This window comes from Serinus canaria, chromosome 1A (genome assembly GCF_022539315.1).
Source record: "Serinus canaria isolate serCan28SL12 chromosome 1A, serCan2020, whole genome shotgun sequence".
Lineage (NCBI taxonomy): Eukaryota > Metazoa > Chordata > Aves > Passeriformes > Fringillidae > Serinus > Serinus canaria.
The window spans coordinates 28,660,196-28,685,887 of record NC_066314.1 but is presented as its reverse complement, the minus strand read 5'-3'; the positions used below and the strand labels follow the sequence as shown (position 1 = coordinate 28,685,887).

General features: G+C 37.8%; 1 protein-coding gene across 2 annotated transcripts in view; it reads left to right on the top strand.

Annotated features, from left to right (window-relative positions):
• The first annotated feature begins 362 nt into the window (after nt 1-362).
• The window catches only part of ADAMTS20 (ADAM metallopeptidase with thrombospondin type 1 motif 20), an 87,573-nt gene continuing 62,243 nt past the window's right edge, over nt 363-25,692 (top strand). For both annotated transcript variants that reach the window (XM_030238239.2, XM_050988039.1), the window contains exons 1-6: nt 363-473; nt 789-1,135; nt 12,475-12,637; nt 15,778-16,037; nt 24,478-24,561; nt 25,270-25,394. In XM_030238239.2, the coding sequence (XP_030094099.2) occupies nt 383-473; nt 789-1,135; nt 12,475-12,637; nt 15,778-16,037; nt 24,478-24,561; nt 25,270-25,394 (1,070 nt within the window). In that variant the 5' untranslated portion in view covers nt 363-382. The remainder of the gene's footprint in view (nt 474-788; nt 1,136-12,474; nt 12,638-15,777; nt 16,038-24,477; nt 24,562-25,269; nt 25,395-25,692) is intronic.

Genomic DNA, 25,692 nt, shown 5'->3' with positions numbered 1-25,692 from the left:
GGGGCGGGCCGGGCCCGCGCCCGCTGTGAGGTGCGGAGATGGCCCCGCCTGAGGGCAGCGGGCATCTCCGCGCCGCCCCGCCGGTCGCGGGGGCAGCGGCACGGGAGGCGGAGGCAGGGACGGGAAGGGAAGGGCCGCCCTCGCCCACCCCGGCGGCGGAGAGCTAGCTGGGGGAGCGGAGGCGAGGGGCGGGAGCAGAGGGAGCGCGGGCGCGAGGCGGCTTCCCGCGGGCGTGTGCGGGGCCGCGGAGGCGGCGGGACGCGAGGAGGGGCGCGGGGCGCATGGAGGAGCGGCGCGGTGCGGGGCCGGCCCGGGCGGCCGGCGGGCGCTGAGGCGGCGGCGGCCCGGGGGCACTGCGGGCACGGCCGCCGCGGAGCGAGCCATGCGGGGGGCGAGGCGGCTGGCGGCTCTGCTGTGCCCCCTCTCCCTGCTCGTCACCGCGTCGTGGGGAGTCCGCTTCCACCCTGGACAAGGTAAGCGAGCGGCAGCGAAGGCGGCAGCGGCCCGGAGGTCCTGGCCCTGCGGCGGGCGCCGTGCCCTCCGGGGCAGCCGCCGCTCCTCGGCGGGCGGGAGGAGGCAGCGCTGGCTCCCGGCGGCGGCGAGTGGCGGGGCCGGGCGGTCGCCGCCGCGGGGTCTCGCCGGACGCGCTGGCGGCTGCCCCCCGCCCCCCGGCTGTCACCGGACCCCGGGCTGGCGCCACGAGTGCCGTGCCCGGAGCCGTGCAGATGCCGGCGAGGTATTGCTGCTGTGCTGCGGCGTCAGGCTGAGCCTCCTGCCTTCTGTTGCAGAGACGTTGGTGAAGCAACTCTCCTCTTACGAAATCATCACACCTGTCCGAGTGAATGAGTTTGGAGAAGTTTTCCCTCACACGCATCATTTCAGAAGGAGGAAAAGGAGCTTGGAGGCACCGCTGGAGCCCGCTGCTTTCCGAACACATTACCAGCTCAGAGCGTACGGGCAGGTCTTCCAGCTCAACCTGAGTGCTGATGCAGGCTTCCTTGCTGCTCAGTACACGGTGGTGCACGTCGGGGTCCCGCAGAAGCAGCCGTCCCCTGATTTGCGCCACTGTTTCTACCGCGGGCATGTCAATGCCCAGGAAACGCACATGGCTGTCTTCAGCATCTGTGGTGGTTTGGTAAGCATGTTGGTCACTGCTTCCTGTCTCCATTCATATTCTCCTCCCTGAAAGAAGTGTAGTGGGATGCCTTTGCTGGAGAGCTAAGCTGGAAATTCTTGGGCATCATTCCAAGTAGTTGGTCATGAAATGTCTTGGCTTCAGCAGTGTGCAGTCATGATGATACTTCTCTGGTGGGATATACAAATGCCGCTTTCAAAGGATCTCTTGCTGGCCAGTAATATAGTTGGTTGATGTAACTCCTGACACCAAGAGCTTTATAATGGAAGGAAAAAGCATGACTTAGAAACACAGTACGCTATTGTCTTGATAAAATGATGCTGTCAGTTGGCATCAATTATGTGTTTGTAGCTTAACAGATATTGTGGTTGTGGGTTAGGAGTAATGGTAGTTGAGATGGTGAGAGAGGAGCTGGTGTTGATCAGTTTCTTCCTCAGCTTTCAACAATACTGTAATGGTATGTTATATCCTAATAAGTGTGCAGCAGTGCTCTCTAAAAACATTCCTGCTGAAAGTGAATAGGAAATTTCCTAACTTCAGTGGAAGTGTGTCTGTGAAACCCTTCTTAAGAATTGCATTGAGTAGACAATTCAAAACTGCAATGATATGCATTTTGTACTTATCCCTTGATAGCATTTATTATGTCTTCCAAAGTGATAATGGAGAAATAGTATCACACAACTGTCTTTGAAAACAGTTGTACTGTGTTGCTAAATTTTATAGTTTTGTGCCTAGAAACATGAAGACTGGTACCTTGTGCTTTACTACATCACTACTTACTGAAATGCCAAGGACAAGTTGTATGACAGGCACACTGTAGAAATACACCATTGTAAATATTACTGTGAATTGAAGTTGGTGTTGTTCCATTATTTTTGCAGTCACTCAGGAAACTAAAGGTGCAAGACTCTTGTTTTTGGGACCTCAAGAAAATCCAACTTCATATACTAGGCTCTTTCTAGTAGCCTACACAGAATAGAATGCAGTTGGTTGGATGTATTTAGGACTGTTTGGTGTGTATTAAAAGAGGATGATACACAGGATAGAAGAGAGAACCAGAAATCACTGCTATTTGAAAGAGACACCTTTCTTGTGCTTCTTGGAAATTTGGATATATACCATCTTGTCTTTGGGTTGAGGTGTGTGGACTTTGGATAGTCCTTGGAAATTAGTGAAGAAGCAAAGTAATTCTGTATTCATCCTAAGTTTTATCTATATATCTTTATATTGCTTTACAAATAACTGTCCTTGGTTCTTGACTATATTATCCAAAACCCAATTCAAAACTATACCAACTATCATAATATGTTTACTAAGACAGGGATTATGTTTACTAAGAGAGTGAAAGATCAGGTATCACAAATATGGTTGGTTTTGGTTTATTTCTTTCATGTTTCATGTTTTAATAGATGCTCAAATGTCAGGTCATTGAGAATAGTGACATACAGAAAAAGTACAATAAGTTCTAATAATTTTTACTTTCAACAGCCTTTGTTGCCTGTTGGAATTCAATTGCTGTAAACTGTTGCTTTGCATTACATGAAGGGACCATGTACATTAAAGATAACTTTTCATCAAAACATGTCCTTACTGCTGCCAGAAGTTGTCTCAAATACCTTATTTATCAGCTCTCAAATTCTTCGTCACAGGATCATCTTCTTGCCTGCAACAAGCTGAACATCTCTCTTCTTATTTCTCCTCCTTACTCATACATTACAATATCATCATGTATGTGTGTGGTCAGAAATCCCTGAGTGCCTTTAAATTAGCCTTTCCCTCTTCTAGATGGGCCTTGTGAACTTGGCACTTCCAGCTGTACTTCATGTCCTCAGTCATTGCCTAGCTCAAAGGGTACCTGGTCTGACCACCAACAAAGACCTTTCTGTCTCACTGCTCTCAGGACTTTCTCTCACCTCTCATTTCACTTTCTGCCCAGGCAGATACACCCTTGGAAGGTATGTAGCATAGCCAGTGTTGTGTCTGCTCTCCCCTCAGTGGCAGTGGTTTTCAGAAGAGGAAGCAGTGCCTTCCTGGATGCTGTTGCACTTCTGTGGGATATGCCTATAGTTTTCCAGGGAGGGATTGTGTGGTGGTCACAGCCAGCTGGTTGCCTGTAACTGCACAGAGTGTCCTCCAACCTGACTCAGAACCTTCAAGCTAGTGTTCTTCCTCATCCTCATGGATTCAAAGCAAATGTTTTCTGCCTTGTGCGACTGCCAAAGGAGAAAACTTTTTTGGAGTTTAGGGAAGAATGAACATGAAAAGAGGGAACTGCAGACCAGGTGGAATTATCCTGTGAGACCTTGTCTTCCCTGAATGCATTTCCTATTCCTAGATGGGACTACCCTCAAAAATTAGTAAAAAGATGTTTTTATCCTCAAAGCTTTTAAAATTTCATGGGTTTGTGTATTCAACAAATGTACCTGAAAAAATAAATTAGTCAGTTATTGCTCTTTTAATAAACAGTGCCATGCTTCATGAGTGCATCCAAACATTTAAAGTCTGGCTGCTGCTGAGGCAAGATACTATGTACTGGGGGCAAGAGGGTAGAAACCAAGCTAGTGACTCAGTAGCCTTGCATTATATTTATTTTAGGTAATGTCCTTTTTCTTTGTAGGATTGCTGAACTTAAGCTTAGTGTATGGAAGTTATGATACTCTTTGAACTATCTTCCAGCTTTGCATATATAAGAGAATTGCTTATATTTGACCAGTGCTGTAAAAGCTAGGGAGGAGAAAATTACTTGTATTTAGTTATAAAGGTACAGGAAGTGTAACAATGGAATTTTAAAAATTGCTCTTGATATGTACCTGAGTCATGTGAAGTGAAACCAGGTACTGGTATTCACTTTATCCTGTAGGCATCTATCCCCAGGGTCTGACTGGGTTCATTCACAGCTTCATTCCTTTTCAAGTTCCCTCTTTCTTTCCTTTTTTTGCATTCTCAGGTTGAGTGTGTTGTCCCCCTCCACCCTGATTTCCCATTTCCCCCTCCGTTAAGCCTTTTCCTGCATGTGCTAAGAGCACCTACAACCCAGAATAGCCATGGAGCATTGCTTAATGGTTCCTGACACCCTGTATGCAGTTTTGTTGTGTTACATTTCAGAGCTTGCCCTGGGTTCGGGGGTGCAAATGGCACAGGGAGGTTAGAAGGTCAGCAGGGAGTCTGTAGTAATTGCAAGGAGGGAGTGTATAATTAGGGAACTTTGGGATCCATCAAAGGCACAAGGTCATTTGGAGTGATGGCCTGGGTGCCTAGCTGAACATCTGATCACATACAGGCATATTTCTTGCATCTTTAGAGTAATTTTTGAGATTTCGTGCTTTATTTCACTATTTTCTGAAGTTCCATATTTTTTGCTTTTACTGCATTCGTCAGTTATAGCTTCCTACAAACAGAGAATGGGACCTGCTCTGTCCCATTCTCTGTCATCCAGGCTGTCCCTGGATGCATGTAGACTAAAGATATCTTTCAAAGGTTATGGAGGCAGCAAAATCAAAGAGGTAAACCCCAAATAGTTAAAAATCATTTAACTTTTGAGAACATTTGACTTATGAGCTTCATGACAAATACAAGCTAATACCAGTGAATGAAGTGTCTTATAAATGATGATAGCTCCCTTATTTTAGCTACAGTGCACCTTCAATTCCTAGCAGGACCCATCTAAAGAAAGGAGCTTTTTTTGGTTGGTTTTTTTTTTTTTCATTATCCTGAATGAATGCTATAGAAACAGTTTGGTATTTTTTTCTCAGGGGTTAGGAGAGTGTTGGCTGATGCTGAGAACAGTTAAAATCAGTTTTTGTGAGCTAGAAGAATGCTTAAGTGCCAAAGGTACTTTTATGTGACTACTGCGAGAGATGAAAAGGTAATAAAGAAGGAAAAAATACATTCTTTTGGGTGTCTGGTCTTTTGTGTGTAGAGCAATTTCACATGCTCACTGACTGGCAGTAGTTAGGAGTAGAAAAGTACACATCAATCTCTTCTTGTGTGGATTTGCCAGCTGCCGGCTTCCTGCAGTCCGGGAAAGCAGGACCACTTTGTTCTAATGTAGCTTTGGAGTGTGACAAGTTTCTTCCTCAGTAGCTCAAGGGAGCCCTTTGCCCTTACTGCACATCAGACTTACTTTAGTCTGGAGAAGGGCAGGAGGATGAACCTAAGTGTGGATCTTTGCAATTCTCGGTACAGGAGGTTGTGTTTATTTTTTATTAATATGGGTCAGCTAATCACCTTTCTCAGAGGCTTTGAAAACAGCTCTGTCTGCTGCTATGGATTGGTAAAGTGGCTCCTTTTAGGGAAAAGTAAGCAGGCTTGGAATTTGTCTCAAAAAAATGTGATTTTTAATTGCTTAAAAATCCAACAATCCAAAGCCCAAAAACTTGCTAGAAGCTACTGCTAGCGTAGCCAGCATCTAGTTGCTTGTGGAGATCTAGTGCAGGTAACAAACCCCAGATATTTGCTCCCTGGGTTTTTGCTCCTTAGTACTAACAACCTCAATGGGTGAAACTACATTGTTTTTTCCAAGAAACCTTTACACTTGTAACTGGAAAATATGCTACCTTGAGGCAGTTTAATGCTTTAACTTCTAAGTTGTCACTTCAAAAAAAATACGTTTTAAATCTGGAAGGTGGGATAGTTTCAGCATTCGGTTACATTTATAATGCTATGAATTAGGCACATACTGGATTTCATAGTTTTTTTATCTACTGATTCCATAATAAGCTAGGAAAACAATCCTATTAAAATGTCAACTCAAGGCACTTGATTCATGCTTGAGCAAACAAAGTCTTACTGCTACTGACTGGATGATCAGAAGACTTCCACTTGGTAGTTCTGGTTTCTTGTTCTTGCTCTGGATCTGCAAAACTGGAAGAGTTTCAGTGCTTCCATTATAACCCTGAGCACTTGCTCTGTCTCTGATCAGCACAAGGTGGTTTTAGGTAAAAGGTTTTACTTTGCAAGTTTAAGATAAAATGTTCTTTCTTTTTGGCTTGTTAAAAAATAGTAAGACAGTTTTGGTCCCTTCTACAGCTGTTTTAAAAATGCTGAATCTTCTCCAGTATGTTTTCCTCAGGCTCTTTGCATCTCAACTTTTCCTGGAAATACTTCCACAGGTGCTATACCTTCACACATGGGCCAGCACAGATCAGCAAATACAGGTGGTAATTGCAGTTATAAACTGAGAAGATACATGGAGTTGCAGATTGTGCAGCTGAAGGTCTGTCACAGAAAATGTTTTATCGAAAGCAGCAGGACCTGAGTATGTGTCTGCTTGTCCACCTGCAAAATTCTGTAGGAATTGTCCTTTCAACAGACTGGATGTGCCTATGTAAAACTTTATGTCAAGGGTGCTCAGCTATTACTGCCCACGTCCTGTGTCTAGTGGCCTTTCCTTGGTGACTGCTTGGGCACATTCTTTGCCCATATGTTTGCCAAATAAATTGTTTTGATGGCTGCAGCCATCAAAAAAAAGCAGTTCTTGACTGCTGCTTTTATTGTTTGGATCTGTGTGACCCAGGTGAATTTGCTGGTATGCTCTGGGCAGCCAAAGGAACTTTGATTTACTTTTATCTGTTTATATATACACAAACACATGTTCATTAAACTTCGAGGAAATACACAGAAGTTTCTGTGCCAGGGAAGGGCAGAGTACACAACATATGGCCCTTTGCTGTCACTAAGCTAAATTACCGGTGTGCAAATAGGTGTGGGGGAGGGGTTGTGTGTGGGTTTTCTTTTTTTGTCTGAACTTAATGCTTTCAGTCCCAGGTGCCAGTCAACATTTAGCTGTCATGGATCTCAGGAAACTTTGTCCTCTTGGGGAATAGATAGGCTTCCCATATGAGATAGTGTATCTGCAGTAGTCTCAATTCTCGTTCTGTTTCAGACATACCCTCATGTAGAAAATGGCAAGATTAAGATAGCAAAGCCAGACACTGAGAACAGTTAATATCTTCTGGGAATGCACATATTTACAGAAGTACTCAAGGTAGCTTACTGTGTGGCTGACTAAGGTGAAAATCTAACCATGGCTTGTGTGCTCGAGTGATAACTGCCTGTGATGGTGCTTATGAGGTCAAAAGGACTGTATGGAGCTATTCATCTCCCAGTGAGATAAAAAGCTGGTTCTGCATCTACTTAAAAACATCAAACTAGGAAGTTCTCTTTAAACAGAGATAAGTTGCAAATGTAAATTTGCTTGACATTTTCTGAGACAGGCGAGATGATATGATGGAGTTTCCTTCAAGATAAAGTGTATGGATCCCCTAGGTCTGTGTTCTGTCAGAATACTTAGCTTGATGGTAGTTGAGGTGTTAAAACTAAATCCCCTAAAACTCAAAAATAAAAGCCAACTCCCTCCCAAAGTAACCCCCAAACAAACAAGAAAATCCCTTTATGTATTTATACATTTTGTTTTGCCAATTTCAACAAGCAATGTAAGATAAATGCTTTTCTGTAATGGAATCTCCATGTATATATATTTTAAAAAGTTGTTATGCATATTTTTAGTTGGCTTGTCTAGCTTGTTCACTGTGAATTGTATATAAAGGCAAAAATAAATAAATAAATAACCCCTCGCTCTTCCTTCCACTCCACTGAACCTTGTTTATTTCCATGAACCAGTGCTCTTTCCAGGTGGCTTTGAGATAATTTTTTTAACATTCTCACAAGTTTTCTGCTATTTAGCCCCTCTGTTTTGGCTACAAATTTTATTTAAAAACTCCTGGTTATCATATGGTTATTGGTAAGGCGTGGTCTAAACATACAAATAGGTAAAATCCCTTTAAGCACTTACATGGAACTTAAATTTCAATCTGGAATTAAGAAATTTTATCTAACCAAAGCTCAGGTGTCTTTGCAGACCAAGACACTTCCAACCATAGGTGAATGCCCCATCAATTCTTTTAGTGGTGTGATTATAGTCAGCTCATGCAATCTTAACATCACAGAATTTGTAAGATGTAGTTAGATGCCTATAACAAACTTTTAACATTTTATTCTCTAAGAACTTCAGACGTAATGTTGCTTTCAATCACTTTTAAAATCTAGCAACCAATGTTTTCTACCAGAAAACATTTGTTGCTAGATATTTCTTCCCTGGTGAGGGAAGAAATATAAAATTTATGATTTTATTGCTACTTTCTTATTTCAATTATATTATCTCTGATCTTAATACATTAGCTTGAACTGCTATCTCTTATTGTGTTTCTAGCTGAATTATCTTCTGGCAGAAATATTTTTCCAGATGTTGACAGTGTACTATGATCACTGTAAAACTTTTTCTTTAATTAAGCAATGTTTCTTAAGTCTTTCATCATAAAATATTATAACAGCGAAGCAGTAAAAAAAAGGGGGAGGGATTCTTACATGATTCAAGAGCTATGAATAATCAAAAGAAGAGGGATAGTAGAGAGGAAGAGAAGAGTATAAAAGAAAGGGATTATAGTATAAAAGGAAGGGATTATAGCATAAAAGGAAGGGATTTTGTATATTACTTTGCCTGTTAAAGTACTCTTGCTATAAACTACTTACAGGTTTTTAAGTGAGTTAAGAAGCCATACTTTAAGGGCATGAGAAGTACTTGAGCACAGGAGTGGAGCTTACCTGGGAGGGAGTCTGCCAATTTAGAGTTGAGTTTTCCAGAGCTTCATTTGTTCTTTTAGAGTTTTTATGAAACCGTTCAGTTGTGCTGTTGGACATACTAATTCCTCATTTCTGAAATCTGCTATATATCCCTTATGTTTTCCATGTGTTCTGAAAACTTTATAGACAAAGATGTAATTTTTATATGGGCATGGTACCTTCTTTAACCATAGTTTTGCAATATTTATTTCTATAACTCTTGCAAGAGAGTTAATATTGGTTAAGACTTTACAGATTTAAGCCACTTTAAACCACTAAGTCATACTGTATAGTGAGTAGCTGTGTTGATCCCCTGAACCTTGATTTAATCTAAAGTGTCTAGATCATCCGTAATATTTTAAATCCAAAATATAAATTATCATTCTCCTGTGGACTTTCTCGTAAATTTTCTCAAATCTGTGCATATGCATATGCATATTTCTGGGTAGCACTCTTTCTTTGGACCCCTTATTTATGATGTGCAAGAGACTGTTTTCAATTTTGTATTCTCCTTCTGCTGAAGAGATCTTTTAAATGTATTTTTATCTCTTTATCTGAAGAAGGGAAATAGAATGTTTCAGGCAGCTTTCTTGTTTGATGATTTGCAAGGCATCTGTAGATGATAAATACATCCAGTTCATTTCTGATTTAATTTCCTGCAAATGCTTGGGCTCCTGTTTCAGAAACCTACCTCTGTGAATCTAAGTGACTTTATTTCATTTTATCAAAAGTATTCTTCATTTGGATCTCACAGCTCTTTTCCTTGTGTGTCCAAGATGCAGCAATAGCTCCATTTGTATCAGCAGAATCTGTCGCCACATGATGTATCACTTTCCTGACTGGAGTGTAAACAGACAGTGTAACTGGTGACTGAATTTTTGTAGATGCATGTGTTAGGAAAATGAGGAGCAAACCATGTATTTTCATGGTGGATTTGGAGGATTGGAATCAGTAGCTATTTGTCATTCTTTGGTTTTGAATGACAAATATAAAATACCTTTCTTAAGATAGAACACTGCTTGATCTCTTAATTTTTGCTCTTTCTCAAATACAACATAGTGTGTTCAGCTGATGTGCAAAAATTTGTCATAGACTACAAGTAGGAGGCCTTCATAGCTACTCAGTGGTAGTTATTGCTTCTTTACCCATACATTGTTGAAGAGGAGAGAATTCAATATAGAAAGAACGAAAGCTTTTTGCATTATAGATATTTTCTCAGCTATTTTTCCCATATCTAAATAGGCCATTGATCCTGGGATACTGTCTGAGAATCAGTGAGCCAAAGAGTGAGCAAAAGGAAGCTTGACCGCTTGAGTCCATTTTTCTAAAATGGTTGTCCCAAGTATCTGTGAAGGTGGACTCTCTAGTCTTAAGGACACAATTGTACTGTCTTGTGTTAATCTTTTGACAGCACAAGACTGTGAAAAAAAGATAGGAATAATTTTGAGGCCAGAAATCATAATGGAGGATTCTGCCCATCCAGCTGTCTCCCGTAACTTTTTGGCCTGTAAATTTGTGGTCTGTTATTGTGAAGTTTTGAAGTGAGGAGACTCAGTCACAACCATATGTCTTATGTTTGGGACTTCTACTTTTTTTTTTTTTTAATTTTTATTTTTAGAATGAAATCATAGAAAAATAATATAGCCTTGTTGTTGCAGTTAATCTTTTCCAGTGAAAGTCTGATATTCTGGAAGTTTAGTTTAGAATGTAGTACGAACTCTTTCCTTGTTAGTTCTGAGGTATTCTTATAATCTGTGTGTTGTAACTGAAACCATTCCTTGTCTGTTTGTTGGAAAAGCTCTTGAAGAAACAAACCCAGATTATCTGCTCCACCTGTTTGAAAGAATAGGAGAGAAGTAAAATGTATGTGGAAAATAAAGCAGGAACAATAAAGTTCTTGCTTAAATCTGGAAGAACATACTTTATTATGTAGAAATATGGGTTTTGGTATATCAGGAGAAAAGAATTAATTAGCATGTGAGTGTTGACAAATAGTATAGGGTCAGATTTGTGACATTTTGTTAACTGGGACTTCAAAATAGTGTATGTAATAAAACAGGAATCTTAACAGGAATTGATGCTTTGTCCCTGAGTGACAGGCTCTTGTCTGTCCCTGCCATTACAAACCTAAAAGTAGTACCTTAAGACTAACTGACAAGCTGTGGAATGTCTGTTTTCCTCAAGCCCTTTCCAGACTGTTCTTGGTATGCTCAATCTGCTATCCTCTACAAATTACATGCCCCGGAAACACTGGATGTGAGAAGGCTAAACTGAATGTATAAAGGATCCAGCATGAAGACTACTTGCAAAGAATTTTAATGAAACTGAGGGGTAAAAGTGCTTCTCTGATTTAGGTTTAAACAGCCTTGAAATGAAAATACTATTTAGATGTCTTTTTTCATTCTGCGACAAAGCCGGTGCAGTGGATTCATCCACTATGTGTTGACATTATCTCTTACAATGTTATATATCAGGCAAGATTGCAGATGGGCTTCAGCCATGTGTCAGACTAACAGACTCTTACAGATTGACAGCTGATAGCCGCTTAGAAGGATCCCAAATTCAAGGGGATATTATAATTCCAGTACAATACCCTGGACACTGAAGCAGTCTGCAGCAGTTTTTATAAGACTTAGTAGGTTGTTTGGAAAAGCCCTATTCTTGCTTCTGTTCTCATTTATCCTGCTCTGCCACTCTCTCTATAACCCTGAGTTTCAAGGCTGACATGAACATTTAATCTCTTAAACCATATTATGTATGTTGCTGTTATCTTTTTGGTTAATCTTATGCTTTAGTGGCAAAACATCTATCAGGGTGCGCTGTACCTACTCACTTCATGTGTTTAATTGGCTGAAGTGAGGAAGTTGCTAAAAAGTTTGAAAATAATTTGATTAAATTCTTGCACATTTTTTTCTCCTCGTAGTCTCCTGAGGTGGAGTACTTAAGCCATAGGAAATTATGAATTCGGTTAGAAGTGCAGTGAGAAAGAACAGAGTCTGCTTTAGAATTTCATAATTTAAAGGATTATGGGGGAAAAGAGCTTAATTTTTGTTCTTTGTGCATGTGCCAGTGCTTTTGTTTGTAATCAAGTTACTGTGGCTCCCATTATGTAGTTAACCATGTGTGTCTGTGGTGGCCAGGGATAGGAAGTGTTTTGGGGGAATCAAGGATAAAAGATACTTTAATGGTGTCAACTTTGAATTTCTGGTGCTCTAGTTAAAAATCTTAAAAAATAATATCGTGTTAACAGTTTCTAATCTATGGGGAAAATGCAATTTTAGAAGAAGAATATTATATAAATTATGTTAAGGACAGGAGGCAACAAATCAGTCCAGTCAGCAGTCGATTGACAGCAGTCAAATTCTGAATTTCTTGGCGGCTTCTGCTCTCCTTTGCACAGTTCCCAATTGGTCCTGCTTGGTTATACCTTGTTTCTCTATATTTTTGTGATCTCCTTTGTTTCATAACTCTTATTGTAATTACCTTTAATAAGTTGTTAATACGTGAGGTAATCTGAGTTATTCTGGTGGGGCAGGTCCCTGAAAGCAAACTTCTCGTGCCTTACCTTCCAGATTTTATTGGAGTTTCCCCCGTCTCATATGCATGTGTATCATCATTAACTTCAAAATGTTATCATAAATAGCTTTTATTTCAATGAGAATTAATTTTATATCAGTATTTTCAGTGGAAAATATTTCAATTACTTCTCTTGCTTTCAGATGGGCACCTTCAAGGCACATGATGGTGAATACATTTTAGAACCTCTGATGAAAGAAGATGGAGGTGAACATGAAGATGAACATAACAAACCCCATCTTATATACAGGCATGATGAACTTAAAAAAGAGTATCAGAAATCCCATAAACCTTGTGAAGTTTCAGGTACAGTCATACTTTAAATTTTATTGTGCCTTTTTCAAATGTCAGATGTTCTAAAGAAAAAAAAAAGCAAGATTTTATTTCATAAATAATTTTTCTCCACATTGTGCCATTAGAACCTACACATTTCTTTCACGTAGGCTTGTCAGCTTTTCCTTTTGTTTTGTGACAGTGGCAAATTCAAAAGTAGGACAGAATGTATATATTAAAAAAATCCATGATGTTGCAGTAACTTTGGTGTGAGTTTGCTTTTACACCTACATTGTCCCATATGTAAACATTGAAAGAGTAGACCCACAGGAGCTGTTGCTTATATTCACAAAAGATAATGAACTAACTAATTTTAGCAGATAATAGAAGATAATGAACTTACTGCAATTCTAGCAGATAATACATGACATCTGTTTTTCTTAATAATGGAAGTATCTAATATTACTCATTAATTTATTATAATCTAATCTTACCCATTATTGTAAATGTTTGTCCTTGTGGGTATTTTAATAATTTATTTACGCTACATTTTCATAATATTTAGTATTATTTAAGGTTAAAGGAAGGGGGTCAACAGAACCTCTGCCTTGGACTTTCAGAGGGCGAACATTGGCCTGTTCAGGGCACTGCTTCAAACAGTCCCTTGACTGCTTCCTTGGGAAGGAAACAGTTCTTAATAACAAAGGGGAACAGGAAGGCTGGACATAATTTAAGAAAGAAATTTTACAGGTGCAGGGGAATGTCATCCCTATGTGCTGAAAGCTGAGCCAGCAGGGAAGATCAGCTCCCTGATCAGTTCCTGGGCTGAACAGAGAACTTTCACTGGAACTCTTCTTGAGGAATATCTACGTAGATGGTTAAGAACATGAAGATTTAAAAAAAAAAAAAAAAAAAAAAAAAAAGCTTGGGCGATTAGTGTTATTAATTTTGGAAAATTTTTATAATATATTTTATAGTTGAAAACATTCTTTTAAGAATTCCACTTTCCCATAGATACTAAGGCCAGAAAATAACCATTACTTCAAGCAAATGTTCTTATTCCCATGCCCTTTTTTTAATGAAAAATAATATGTACTGAACCTAATTAGAGGTGTTTCAGTTTATTTTGTGTCTTTTTTTTTTTTTCTTTAATCCTAAACAAGTTAGTGTGACAAAAAGGCTTCAAGCATTAAGAACATAGTAATTTTCTCCCTTTACATTTTTTGGAACAATTACAAAAGATTGTGAGCTAGAGCTTACTGTCATTTTGGGGGCAGTGAAGTTGCAGAAATGTTTATGAAGAAAAGCTTTGTGTTTTTATGTTTCTGTTCTTCTAAAGAATGATGTGTCTCCTTTAATGCTAGTCTTGCTTGGTTATTCATATCTTTTCTTCACAGACGAACAACTTATATCACTACTTGGAATCATGAAAGTTTCTCTCTCTCTAGTAAGGGAGCCTTGACAGAGGATATGGAAGAACATACCAGTCAATACATATTTTTAGTTTGAAATTGGGCCATGATAATTCTAAAATTGTCTACCAAATCTTTTCTCCACTTTGTACTGTTTTCTTCTGAAACTAGTTTGCCAGTGAAGAAATTTTTGTAACCCTGATACATGCCTTACTCAGGTCAGGATAGGATATTTACTGCATGTCCTCAGTCCATAAGTTCTGTTTCTTTTAGACGTGGAATCTCATCAGAGTTTGCCAGAATATGTTTTCGATAAGTTTCATTAAGCTATTACTTATCCACTTGATTTCTGTTGTTTGTAAACAAAATTAATTTGATTTGTTCTTGATTTGTTTGGTCCATAAATTTATATGATCTTTAAACTCTCCCTTTAAATACAAGTATTATTTCCCATTTTGCTGGTACTCTGGAATCTCAGACACTTTCTGTGACCTAGTAAAAATTGTGTATATGAAATTGCTTCAGCCTATTCTCTTCAATGCTTCCAACTCAATCAGACTAAACACATAAACTCTTGAACTAGTTCCTTTTCAGAGCCAGTCCCTGGTTTCTCCCCTTGTTATTGTTAGTGCTAATGGTTTCACAATTAGTGTAGCTTTATTTTGTGATTGATTTTTAAACAATTACTCAGTACAGTGCTTGCTGTTGTCTCTACTGTTTTTCTTTCTTGCCATATTGTAGGCTTACTTTAATGAAGACAGACCATGGATTTCTCAAAAATAGCTTAAAGTTTACACATGAGGGCTCTTCCCTTGAAAAATGGAATGTGTAGATTTAAATCCTCTCAAGTTGAGTGTGACAGAAGTGTGAATTCTTGGGTCAGTGCTGTAGTCACTAAGTCATTAGAATAAAATGATTAGGAGAGATATCCTTTGGGCACTATTTTTTAAGACAGAAATTGAGTTTCCAGAAAGACAGTGGAGGTTTCTTGTGCAGGGGCTGGAGTGCCCAGTTAGCTGCTGAAGTTCTAGAGGGTAGTGAGAATTCAGATACCCTTCTCCACTGAGTATTTTTTATGTGAGCTAAGATGACTCTGGTAAAGGCATTGTTTTTCTGTATCAGACATCAGAAGCCTTGGTGGCTGGACTATACAGTATAATTGGAAGTATTACAGTACTTAGAGTGGAGATATATGAGTAGATTCTCTATTTCTTTTGGAGCCTGATTCTACATAATGAATATTTACAAAACTGTCAAAGAGGTCACTTAAGGCTTTTGATGTGTACTTGGTTATGAAGTAAAACTCCATATTTATTTAAATATAATGTTATGTAAATTTAAAAGTCAGCAGGGACTTGAATGCAGGAGTTGAAAGTAGTATGTTTTTATTTGTTCTGCTGGTGCCAAAAGTTTGGGTGTAAAAAAGAGTTTTGTTTAACTAACTTGTGTCCTTTATTGTACTGAGTAAGCTGTAGTGCTTATCTCCTTCCAGCCTTCCTGTTTGGATTATACTGCATTCTGGGAACTGTGTAGTATTGCTGTCTCTTAACTAATTTGTAACAAATAGTCCATTTATTATAGAACTATATAAAAATGTATAAGACATCTCATGTTTCTTTTTTTTTTCCTTTTTTTTTTAATTCTTCAATGGTTTCTCTTGGAAATAAGATCATAAATATAAGTTTTTCTATTTTGGATAGCCTTTTTCCTTTTTACTATTTAGCAACTGCATTCAAGAGTAAATATTTTTTTATTTTACAGAGAATGAGTTGAAGAAGAGCACTTTATTACATCCAACCTTCAGCAGTTTAGATGAAAAGAGCAGTGTTTTACAGAAGTCTCTCAGTTTAGAGTATGCTTTAAATAACCTCTCCATAAAGGATGGTGGCAATCTGCATTCCAGGAAGAAACGTTTTCTTTCCTATCCAAGATATGTAGAAGTGATGGTCACAGCTGACACCAAAATGGTTCGTCACCATGGGCAGAATTTACAGCACTATGTATTAACATTGATGTCAATAGTAAGTAAGTTCTTAAGTATTAGGAATTTTAGTTATTTATTTCTGTTCTGTTGTTTTCTTTTCTGCAACTTTCCTGTCTTCTGGTTTGATCAAATTCTGTATAATAAAAAGAGTTTACATAAATATAAAAGATGGGTCAAAATTTAAGATTATGGATCTTTTCAGTTTAATGCAGTGTAGTGTGTGAAGGTGAAATTCTGGGACACATTTCCTGATTTTCTATTGCGTTAGAAGAATTCTTAAACTTCAAGGAGTGAAAAATACAGATTAATTACAGCAGACAGATGTTAAATGGCAGTGTGAAAAAAAAAAAAAGCTTGGTTATAGTAGTCTTAGTTTTTCAAATTTTCAAGAAACTTCAGATTAATATGGCTCAGACTTTGAGTTGGTATCATTTATTTGTGATTTTTGTGCAGCAATTCTTGCTTGAACCAAAAGTCACTACTTGTATTGATTCAGAATATGGTACAGTAAGCTCTAAAATCAAAAATTTTGCTATGACATCAGTTGAACCACCTATTAGGAAAAGGCATGCTTACATATTCTGCTTTGTAATTATTCCTAGATTTCTGTCCTTACATGTATTCAAGGAGCTTCATTTATACGAAACTGCACCTAGATGGGGGGCTAGCAAATTAAAGCACCTATCACATAAGTATCTACAGAGACATCTGCTTTTTAGATGTCTATTAACTTGACCAGCTATAGACATCTACTTTTGAATCAACACAATAGCACTCTAGTTTTTCCATGATTAATTAATTTGCTTCATAAAAGTGCCATGCCATCTAGGATGTTGTAGGACATCTGATGTGGCCTCAGCTGCTGCTTCAGCAAGCTGTGCTAGTCTCCTGGAAAACATGTGTTGCATCTGCCAGCTGTGGAATTTGGAAAACCTGTAGTGAGTGAAGGGGCACTGGGTAATAGCCATTTAGACAGCTGAACTGAACTCTGCTCACTCTAATATCCACATCTCCAGCTGATGGCAGTAGAGGTGCTGCCATGTATCACACAGACGATGTAGGCATGTAAATTTAGAACATGGAGTTTCTTTTAATTTGTTTATAAGAAAAATAATGTTTTAAGGGAGATTAGCAGATGTTATTGTTAGTCTTCTGAATTTTTCTACTATTGGTGGTGTGAAGGTATGAAAGTACATGTATTACCAAAAAATCCATACTGAATGTTCTTTTGTCTCTAACAGTACAGACTCAGTTTGGGATTCCTTTTGAAACAATTAATCCCTAAGATGCAATTTTTTTATAGCTACTTCCTTTATTAAAGAGGTTTACTAAGAAACGAAGTGGTAAAGACGTTACTTTAAATAGAGAACTTTAAAATAGGATGAAATGGAACATTTTTTATATATTTTTCATGAGGCCTTGTTGTGGTTATAGGTAATTCCTGATGTTTTTTTAGGAAGAAACCATTATTCCTACATCTGTAGATGTTGTACATTCAAGTACTATTCCTTACAGTGCCATATTTGTCTTACACAATTGGACTTTTAGGTGAATAAGATAAGCATTGTATAATTGCTATTAAAGATAACCTATATATGAACTGGTTTTAAGATCCAGTATTTAACATATACTGTATGAGTGAAAGAATACCAGTTCTTTTCTAAAAAACTTGTCATTTCTTTCTTGTGCTTTCCTATATGTACTGTAAAACTAGGATTTTTCGCTGATTGCTGGCTTTGGGGTAGTAGCCTTCAATAGGCCACTACATCTTTAAATGTGAGTTTAATATCTCTGAATACCACTGTAGGTGGTAGGATCTATTGCTTGCATCTTTTGGCATCTCTATTCCACATACATATATATATGCAGAAGACAGAAATCTTGAAACAAAAATTTCTTAAGATGTTCTTTCTAGGAATGTTGAGCTTTTAAAAATGCAGATATAAAAAGTATAAATTCAGATCTTATTTTTTAAAGATTTTCTTTACAGTTCAGTTAATTCCATTCACTCTCCCTTGCCCCACCTCCATTTTCCCCACAGAATACACATCCCAACTTGTATCCCTTCTCCTTGAAGCATTTTCAGCCATGGCTTGGAATCACAGAACACGTGGAAGTCATCTAATCCAACCCTCTCCTGACATAGATATTTGTCAAACATATAATGTGAATGAATATACAGCCTTCTGTAATTTCTTATCCATAACTTCTGTAACTTATCCAGTTATTTTTCTGTAAACTAGTAAAAAAAAATGTGAAGGATAGGAAAGCAAATGGCTACCATACTTTGCTATGTAATCTGCATTAGAATTTATCAGTATGCTAGTGGGTCATTTCTTGACCCACAGCCTCTAAGTGCTTGAAATGGAACCATTTTTAGTCTTATTTGATAGCCTATAAAGGAAAGAAATGAAACTTTTAAATTTTATCCTTTCTGCCATTATACAGATAGCTTTGGTTATTAAATTTTACTGGTACTTGTGTCTGCTCAAGCAACTTCTGTTATGGGAAATTGTCAGGTTGCTGGCATTTTAATTGAAGCAAGCATTATACTTTATTCTTGTAGTAATTCTGAAACTTTTAAGGTTATTTGGTTCTGGCTTGGATTTTAAAGAAACCTAAAAACTTTAAGCATATAAATCACATTAAATTTAATGAAACTTAGACATCTAGCTCCCAGAAGAACCTTTGAAATCCTCACCCATTTTTCATTTATTTTCTTTGGGCCATTTTTTAGCATCAACAAAGCGACCAAAGTAAACTTGCTGCTGTTTTATGAGTGGAAAATAAGAACTGAAATATACTGCTAAATATTTTTAGGATTTAAGTGTCTTGTCACTCATCCAATTCAACCTGAAAAGGCTTAGCTCTCAGCATGCAAGTAATCTCATTTATTTAAAACTGCATAAATGGTGGCAATATGAGTATTCACATTACTTACATTATATCTTGGAAATACTTACTCATTCTGATAGATAGAATGAGTACTTCAAGATAGAAAGAGAACCTTTGCCATAGGATTTTATGAAAAACTTTATTTCAGCACAAAGAGTGGCATTATTTTTTGTGAGACAATAAATAAAACAATAAGAATACTGTAATTGCTTAACTTGCACAATTTCTTCTTGTTCCTCCAAGTATTGTAGCAGCAGAGCAGGCAGTAGGCACTGCCTTAATAGTTTTAGCAACTGGAGGAGCTAATCTTAGACTATGTTCTAAAAGTTCAGAGCCCCAAATATGAAGGCTTGATCTTAGCAACTGAAATAATTAATTAAAACACTGGAGGTTACAGTAAAATTCAAAACCATGTGAAATTTGGTTCCATGAAATGTATTGAGGTACTGTCCTCATTTTCTGAATCAATAACCTGATTATTGACATCCTTTTAAGTACTGTACTGCTTATATAGTTTGTTTGGTAGTAAAAAAATCTACTAGGTCTGTTCTTAGTCTGCTTGCAGCAAAAATTTTGTAATCTTGCCTTTTTGAAAAGAAGTCATGACATATAAAAGCACCTGTGGTAGGGCTGTGATGGCCAGCTCAGATTGTGTGCTTGGCTGACTGCCTAGTCATGCAAGTGCCAAAGCCAGAGCATGGGAGGGAAGAGCCATGCATTCAAGGATAGGGTTGAGACAACATCAATTTAGATCATTTAACTTGCAGTGAGACTGTGAAACCATAAAGGGGTGTTGTATCATGGTAAAATAGCACTATTATAATATGGTGTTAAAAGCTGGTGCTTTTGATTTTCATTAAGACAAAAACTTTGTCAATTTTTAAGACAATTTTTGGGTCTTATGAAGTATATGATAGAATCAGTATGACACTGGAAAAGGTGAAGGAGAAATCTCCCAGTTCCTGGATATCGTACATGCTTTCAGCACTACAGTGATGCATAGAAGATCCTGGAGCCTGCAGAAGACAAACAAGCTATGAAGTGAAACTGTGTTTCTTTCAGGGGATATGAATGTATGATTGTTTGTATTTTCTTGGTACCATGCTTGTGTGTATCAGACAAGAGGAAAGAAAAAGAGATCTTGTGATACAATGTTTAGGGGGGAGGGAAAAGGAAGGAAAAAAAAGCTAAACAAGATATATCCAATTGGATTTGGATATATCATTTACTTAGCTTGCAGCCTCTAGGTGTACTTGCTTGTTTATCAGCACCTTTTCTAAATAGGGCATTTTGCCTCTATTCAGTCACAAGCAACAGGCTTGTCAAGAGAAACTAAACTTTGTGACCCAGTTGCTTCCAGTAAACTGGCAGCTACAGCTGTCTGACTTAGTCTTTCATATTTCCATGAAAATAAAAGCTGTGATCCTTCCACTAAAGTGTAAATAGTTTAATTGTATTTTTTCCCATTATTTGTTATTGTATTCTGGTGTGGAGGCTGGTTTTAAGAGTTTGAAAAATTTTTTGAAACTAATTTCACTTATCTTGGCTATTACCTCCTACTTCTCTGAAGCCTGTATTTAGAACACTGTAAACCAAGTGGATCTGGAAATTGTAAAGAAATGGTGTATGCTATTAAATTCCTATCCCATTTCATCATCCTTTTTCATGAATGCTTCCAATAAGAGACGACTGAGAGGGGTATCCTTAGAATACAGGAGTAGGGAGTACTGACCTCCTAATTTTTTTTTCACTAAAAATAAGAATCTTATATACCAGATCTTTGATAGTTTCCTGCATCATTATATCATTTCAAGTCTCAGTGGATTATTTTAGTCTGCCTAATTCCTTAGGTAAATCTTCAAGTTTCATTTGTGCTTATCAGTTTTCAGGATTATTCTCTTCACATGTGTTCAACCATGCTGAGAATGTATACTGAATTTTGCTGGTAAGAGCATCTTTTTATCAGCATACAGTCTTGCTCTTGATCTTTTGAAAGCATTGGTAATAACTAAATGTTTGGAGGTCATGCTCATGTGGCAAAGGATCCATAGTTTGACTCAAACATAGGATTAATGAGAGCAGTGTTATTTAACATTTAGCATGAACTTACTTTCTCTCATAATGGAAACAGGTATGGTTCAGATTTTGGCAGGAACTTCAGACCTCTGGCAACTACATGACATTATTTCAGTCCTCAGCTATTCTGCAGAGAGATAACCAGTACATAATTCAGATGGTGCATAGATATAGTGTTGAGAGTCCTGCAACAGATTCTCTTCAGGCATGCAATGTTTTTCTCTCATATACTTACTCAGTCTAATGCATCTCCTCTGAGGTATGAGCAACTAGTTTTGTGTTTTGAAGATACACTCTTGCTCAAATATTTTAAATGGACATTGGGTCAACAGGCAGGAAGGAGGACTCTTGTCTCTGTTTTGTGTTGGTTTCTTTGCCTCCTCTATGTTTCCAGATTTTGTCAGCAGGATAACCTTGACAGAAAGCACTTGCACAGCAGTAAAAGATTTTTTTCAAGGAACTATTAATGTATATGAGGGAACATCTATCAGCTATAGTATAAGTACTACTACAACCATGAACAAGAACTGCTAAGTTGTAGTTACAAGAAGGCTCCAGCCTTAACTCCTTGCCTGGATCATTCTAATCATCCAGGAGCAGAAATTATCTGTACTATAGCAGAGGAGGCATTTGGGAAACTTAAGGCTAATTTTGCACTGAAGGTTTGAAATCACAGTTTAGGCATTCAGGCATTATTTGGTGTTAGCTGAACCTAGTTAACTCTCCCATTCAGTTCTCAATCCCTTTGCCTATTCTAGCTGATATAAATAGCCTTAGAGTACTGGACAAGTCATGTATTGGTTTTTTTGTTGATTCTGTCACTACCTCAGATGACCTGCATGTTCTTTACTTGGCAGCCAGTGAAATGTATCTAGTTACTGAGTTTCAGAGCTTTCTGCTCCAAAACCAGACACTAACTAGACTGATTTAGGAGTTAATTAAGATATATTTCTGACTAATCTAGTTGCATTCTGTGATGGAGTAACTGCACCAGGGGCAAGGAAAAAATTCTGCCTGGTCATCTGTAAAGCCTTTGATACAGCCCCCCACTGCAATCTGGCCAGTAAATTGGAAAGATACGGATTTGATGCATGCACTGATAGATGGATAAGGAATTGACTGGATGGCCAGTCCAAAGAGGTATCGTCAATGGCTCAATGTCTAAACAGAAACCAGTAATGAGTGGTGTCCCTCAAGGGTCTATATTGGAACCAACAGTCTTTAATGTCTTCATCAATGACACTGACAGTGTAATTGTGTGCACCCTCAGCAAGTTTTCAGGTGACACCTGAAAGATCAGTTGAGTTGCATGAGGGAAGGGATGCCTTCCAGAGTGACCTTGAGAGGCTTCAAGAGTGGGCCTATGTGAATCCATGAAGGTCTACAAGGCCAAGTGCAACAACCAGGTCCAGTGAAAGAAGTCTGTGTTAAGGCTCTACACATGTAATCTTCTTGTATAGGTTTATGCTGCGATAAATTCTCAGTCGTAAGTGCCTCTTATATCAGCTTAAATGGTATTAGAATCAATCCTGGAGACAAGTGTCTTCCAAGTCTTGGAATAAGCCAAAGATCCTCACAGATCTCATTTCAGATTCCTCTCTGACAAGATTTTGGAATGCCTTATGAACCCATATTCTATTCCTTCTTTGCTGAAGAGAATTAAAACTTGAAAGAGTTGTGCTGGAATTAATCTGCCTTAGCCTCATACATCTGAAAATTAAACATCTTTTCTCCTTCTATAGTAAAGGGATGAAGAAATTAAATAGCTGCTCTTCATGTCTTTTATGAAAATATATGTTTAAATAGATATCTCTAGATAGTCAAGTCTACAGAACAGTTCATCCCTTCTCCTTCTCAATTGACCATTGATGGAATTTGCTCCCTATTAGTAACATGAGTTGAGATGGATGTGATAATTGTGTTATCATAAAACAGCAGTTCCTACAGGAAGATACTTTGACTGTGGAGAGGATAAATATCCAGAAATATCCTTTCTAAGTTTATCAAAGTGGATCTCAAAGTATAAGAACATATTATGAGCTTGATTGTGGTAAAGTAATTTTGATATTAGAAAAATGATAGTTTATTCCACTCAAGTTCTGCCTAAATTGTCCTTGAGCATTTCAGATACCTTTTGTAAAGGCTTCTGAGTTTGTCTATGCCCATTGGATTCAGCACTTTTGTGAGTGTTTGAGAGATGTTCCTTATTCCCACCTAAGAATAATTGGATACTTGCTGGTTAGTAACCAAGAAGGAGTCTGTATGGAAAGAAGTTAACAATAGCCGTATTTCTCTGAAATGTGTTCTCCACATGGGTTCCGAAGTTCTCTGGCTCCTCCCCTACTCTGATTGAATCCTCTACTTCCAGCTTGTTTGTCAATAAAGGAATGAAGGACAGTGCTGCATATTGTGTTCAGTTCAGAGAAAGGTAGGGCACAAGTTGGGAGCCAGTGCTCTTTCAGTTCTAAGTTTTAGCAGTATTACTTGACCTCAGGTAAATAGAATTATACACTGCAAGGCTGTGGTTTCACAAGCAATTTGAGTCAGTTCAAGTGGCTCAAAAGACTTCTGAAAGAAGTCTGTTCTTCTTCCCCTTTCCCTCTGTCAGCACTTGTGTTGGAGACTGCCTAAGAAATGAGAGCATATTGACCATTATAATGAGATTAAAGGAAACCCAAAAATTTGGAGTTGGATCAGTTCCTTGATCACTCTTGTAGCCTTGCAGCCTTAGCACAAGCTTGAAGGGAGGGAAGGCAGTACTTCTGTGTTTGGTGGCAACTCTTGTTTACATAAGGCTGTCATTTGACTGCTGCTTTAAGCCAGAATTCACGTGGATGAGATATCTGAAGCTGTTACTTGGAGTGCATAATTTTTTTATACTCCTTTTATGAAAAATAACTTTCAAAGTAGTTCACTTTGGTGTATGGAACTGACTCATGGTTTTTACTGTCTGTCTGCAAAAGTATGTATAAAAATGCCTGTTGGGTATATAAATACAAATTTTATGAATGTGGAAGGATATCTTTGTATATGTCATGTGTATTTTCAATACAATTTTTCATTACAACTCAGTCTAGCTTCCATTAAGAGCAAGATAAAAACTTACTTGTTCAAAGTTGCTTTTTAAGACTCTCTAATATTTCAGGTATTGGTTCTGCAAATCATCCATAGAAAACAGCTTATGCCTTACAGTCACAGTAACAGTACTTTTTTCCTTTCTTTGATATTTTATCAATAGACTGCATAAGTGTACTTATGCAGTTTTACGTTAGTATTTCAACATGTTGTCTGTCTGTTTGGAAATGAATATAGAATTGAAGCTATTTGTGTTATAAACTGAGAAACTCTATTTTTTTGTCACCATGTCCTTGGGTAGAAGGTACAGTTGGATGCATGAGATACTTGTTGTGTAGTGGCTTGGTTTTCTTTGGTCATTTGTTTGTTTCATTAAAAGAGATACTTTACCAGGTGAGTTTTATACTCTAATCTTCTTTTTTTCTCTTTAGGTTGCAGCAATCTATAAAGATTCAACTATTGGAAATCTTATAAATATAGTTATTGTCAAATTAATTGTAATTCACAATGAACAGGTAAGAAAAAGAAATATTTAAATATTTCATTCTTATATAACAAAAAAAAATACATGAACTTACATTGTCATTACAAAGTTGGTGTTTTAGTTTAAATATAAAATATCTTTTTAAACTGCATAATTTTGTTTCAAAATAGGAAACAATATGTCAAATGCAAGTCTAACTTCAAGGCCTGTATTTAATGCCTCTATTTTCCTGTCTGTATTAATAAAAGTCTATTTGACCTATACTGACATAAATCAGATAGTATATGACAGCTTATGGCAGAACTACCTGAAATGTGGTTCTGCTCATGGAAACATGGCAGGAAAATGGCAGTTTTTATAGAGGGTTTCAATGGAAGGCTTTCAGCCCTAGCAGCTGTAATATTTTAAAATTGTAAGAAGTACTTGCTTTTCAAATACACGGATTTTATATTTATTTGTCATAAATGTCTTGTCATTATATTTTTCTAATATTTAACACCTTGTAAATGCTCACATTGTTTAGAATAATGGATTCTTATAACTGATGACTTGTAGCTGAATTCAGATCTGACCCTTCAAACAAATGTGCTGAGGGAATTCCTGTGTGGAGTCCTGCTGACTTTCTTTCCATGTGCAAGTCATTACTTTGTAGATTAGCAGCACAAATGACAATGCAGTTAAGTGCAAGTGGATGAATATTAAAGCCCTTATTTGATGTTTTTGGCCATTTCTTGCTTAGGAAGGACCAGCTATCACTTTTAATGCAGCTACCACTCTGCGTAATTTTTGCTTATGGCAGCAAGCACAAAACACTTTGGATGATACCCACCCTTCTCATCATGATACTGCTGTTCTTATCACTAGGTACAGTATCTAAAATAGCCACCATTACCCAGCTAGGTGAGACAAATGCTTCAGTTTTGTTTTTATGATACAATCTTTTAACCATTCCACTGACATTGTTCATAGATAAGTGAATAACACTATCTTGCCCTTCAAAAACACTGATTCTCAATATGTGAGCAATTACTCTGACATTGCTATATTGATAGAAAAGCATCTGATGATCCTTCCTTTAAAGATGATAGAAATTAATTAGACCTGAAAGTGTTGCAAGGAAATTAAATCTCTAGCTTTGGTACATACATGTGATAGGGGAGAA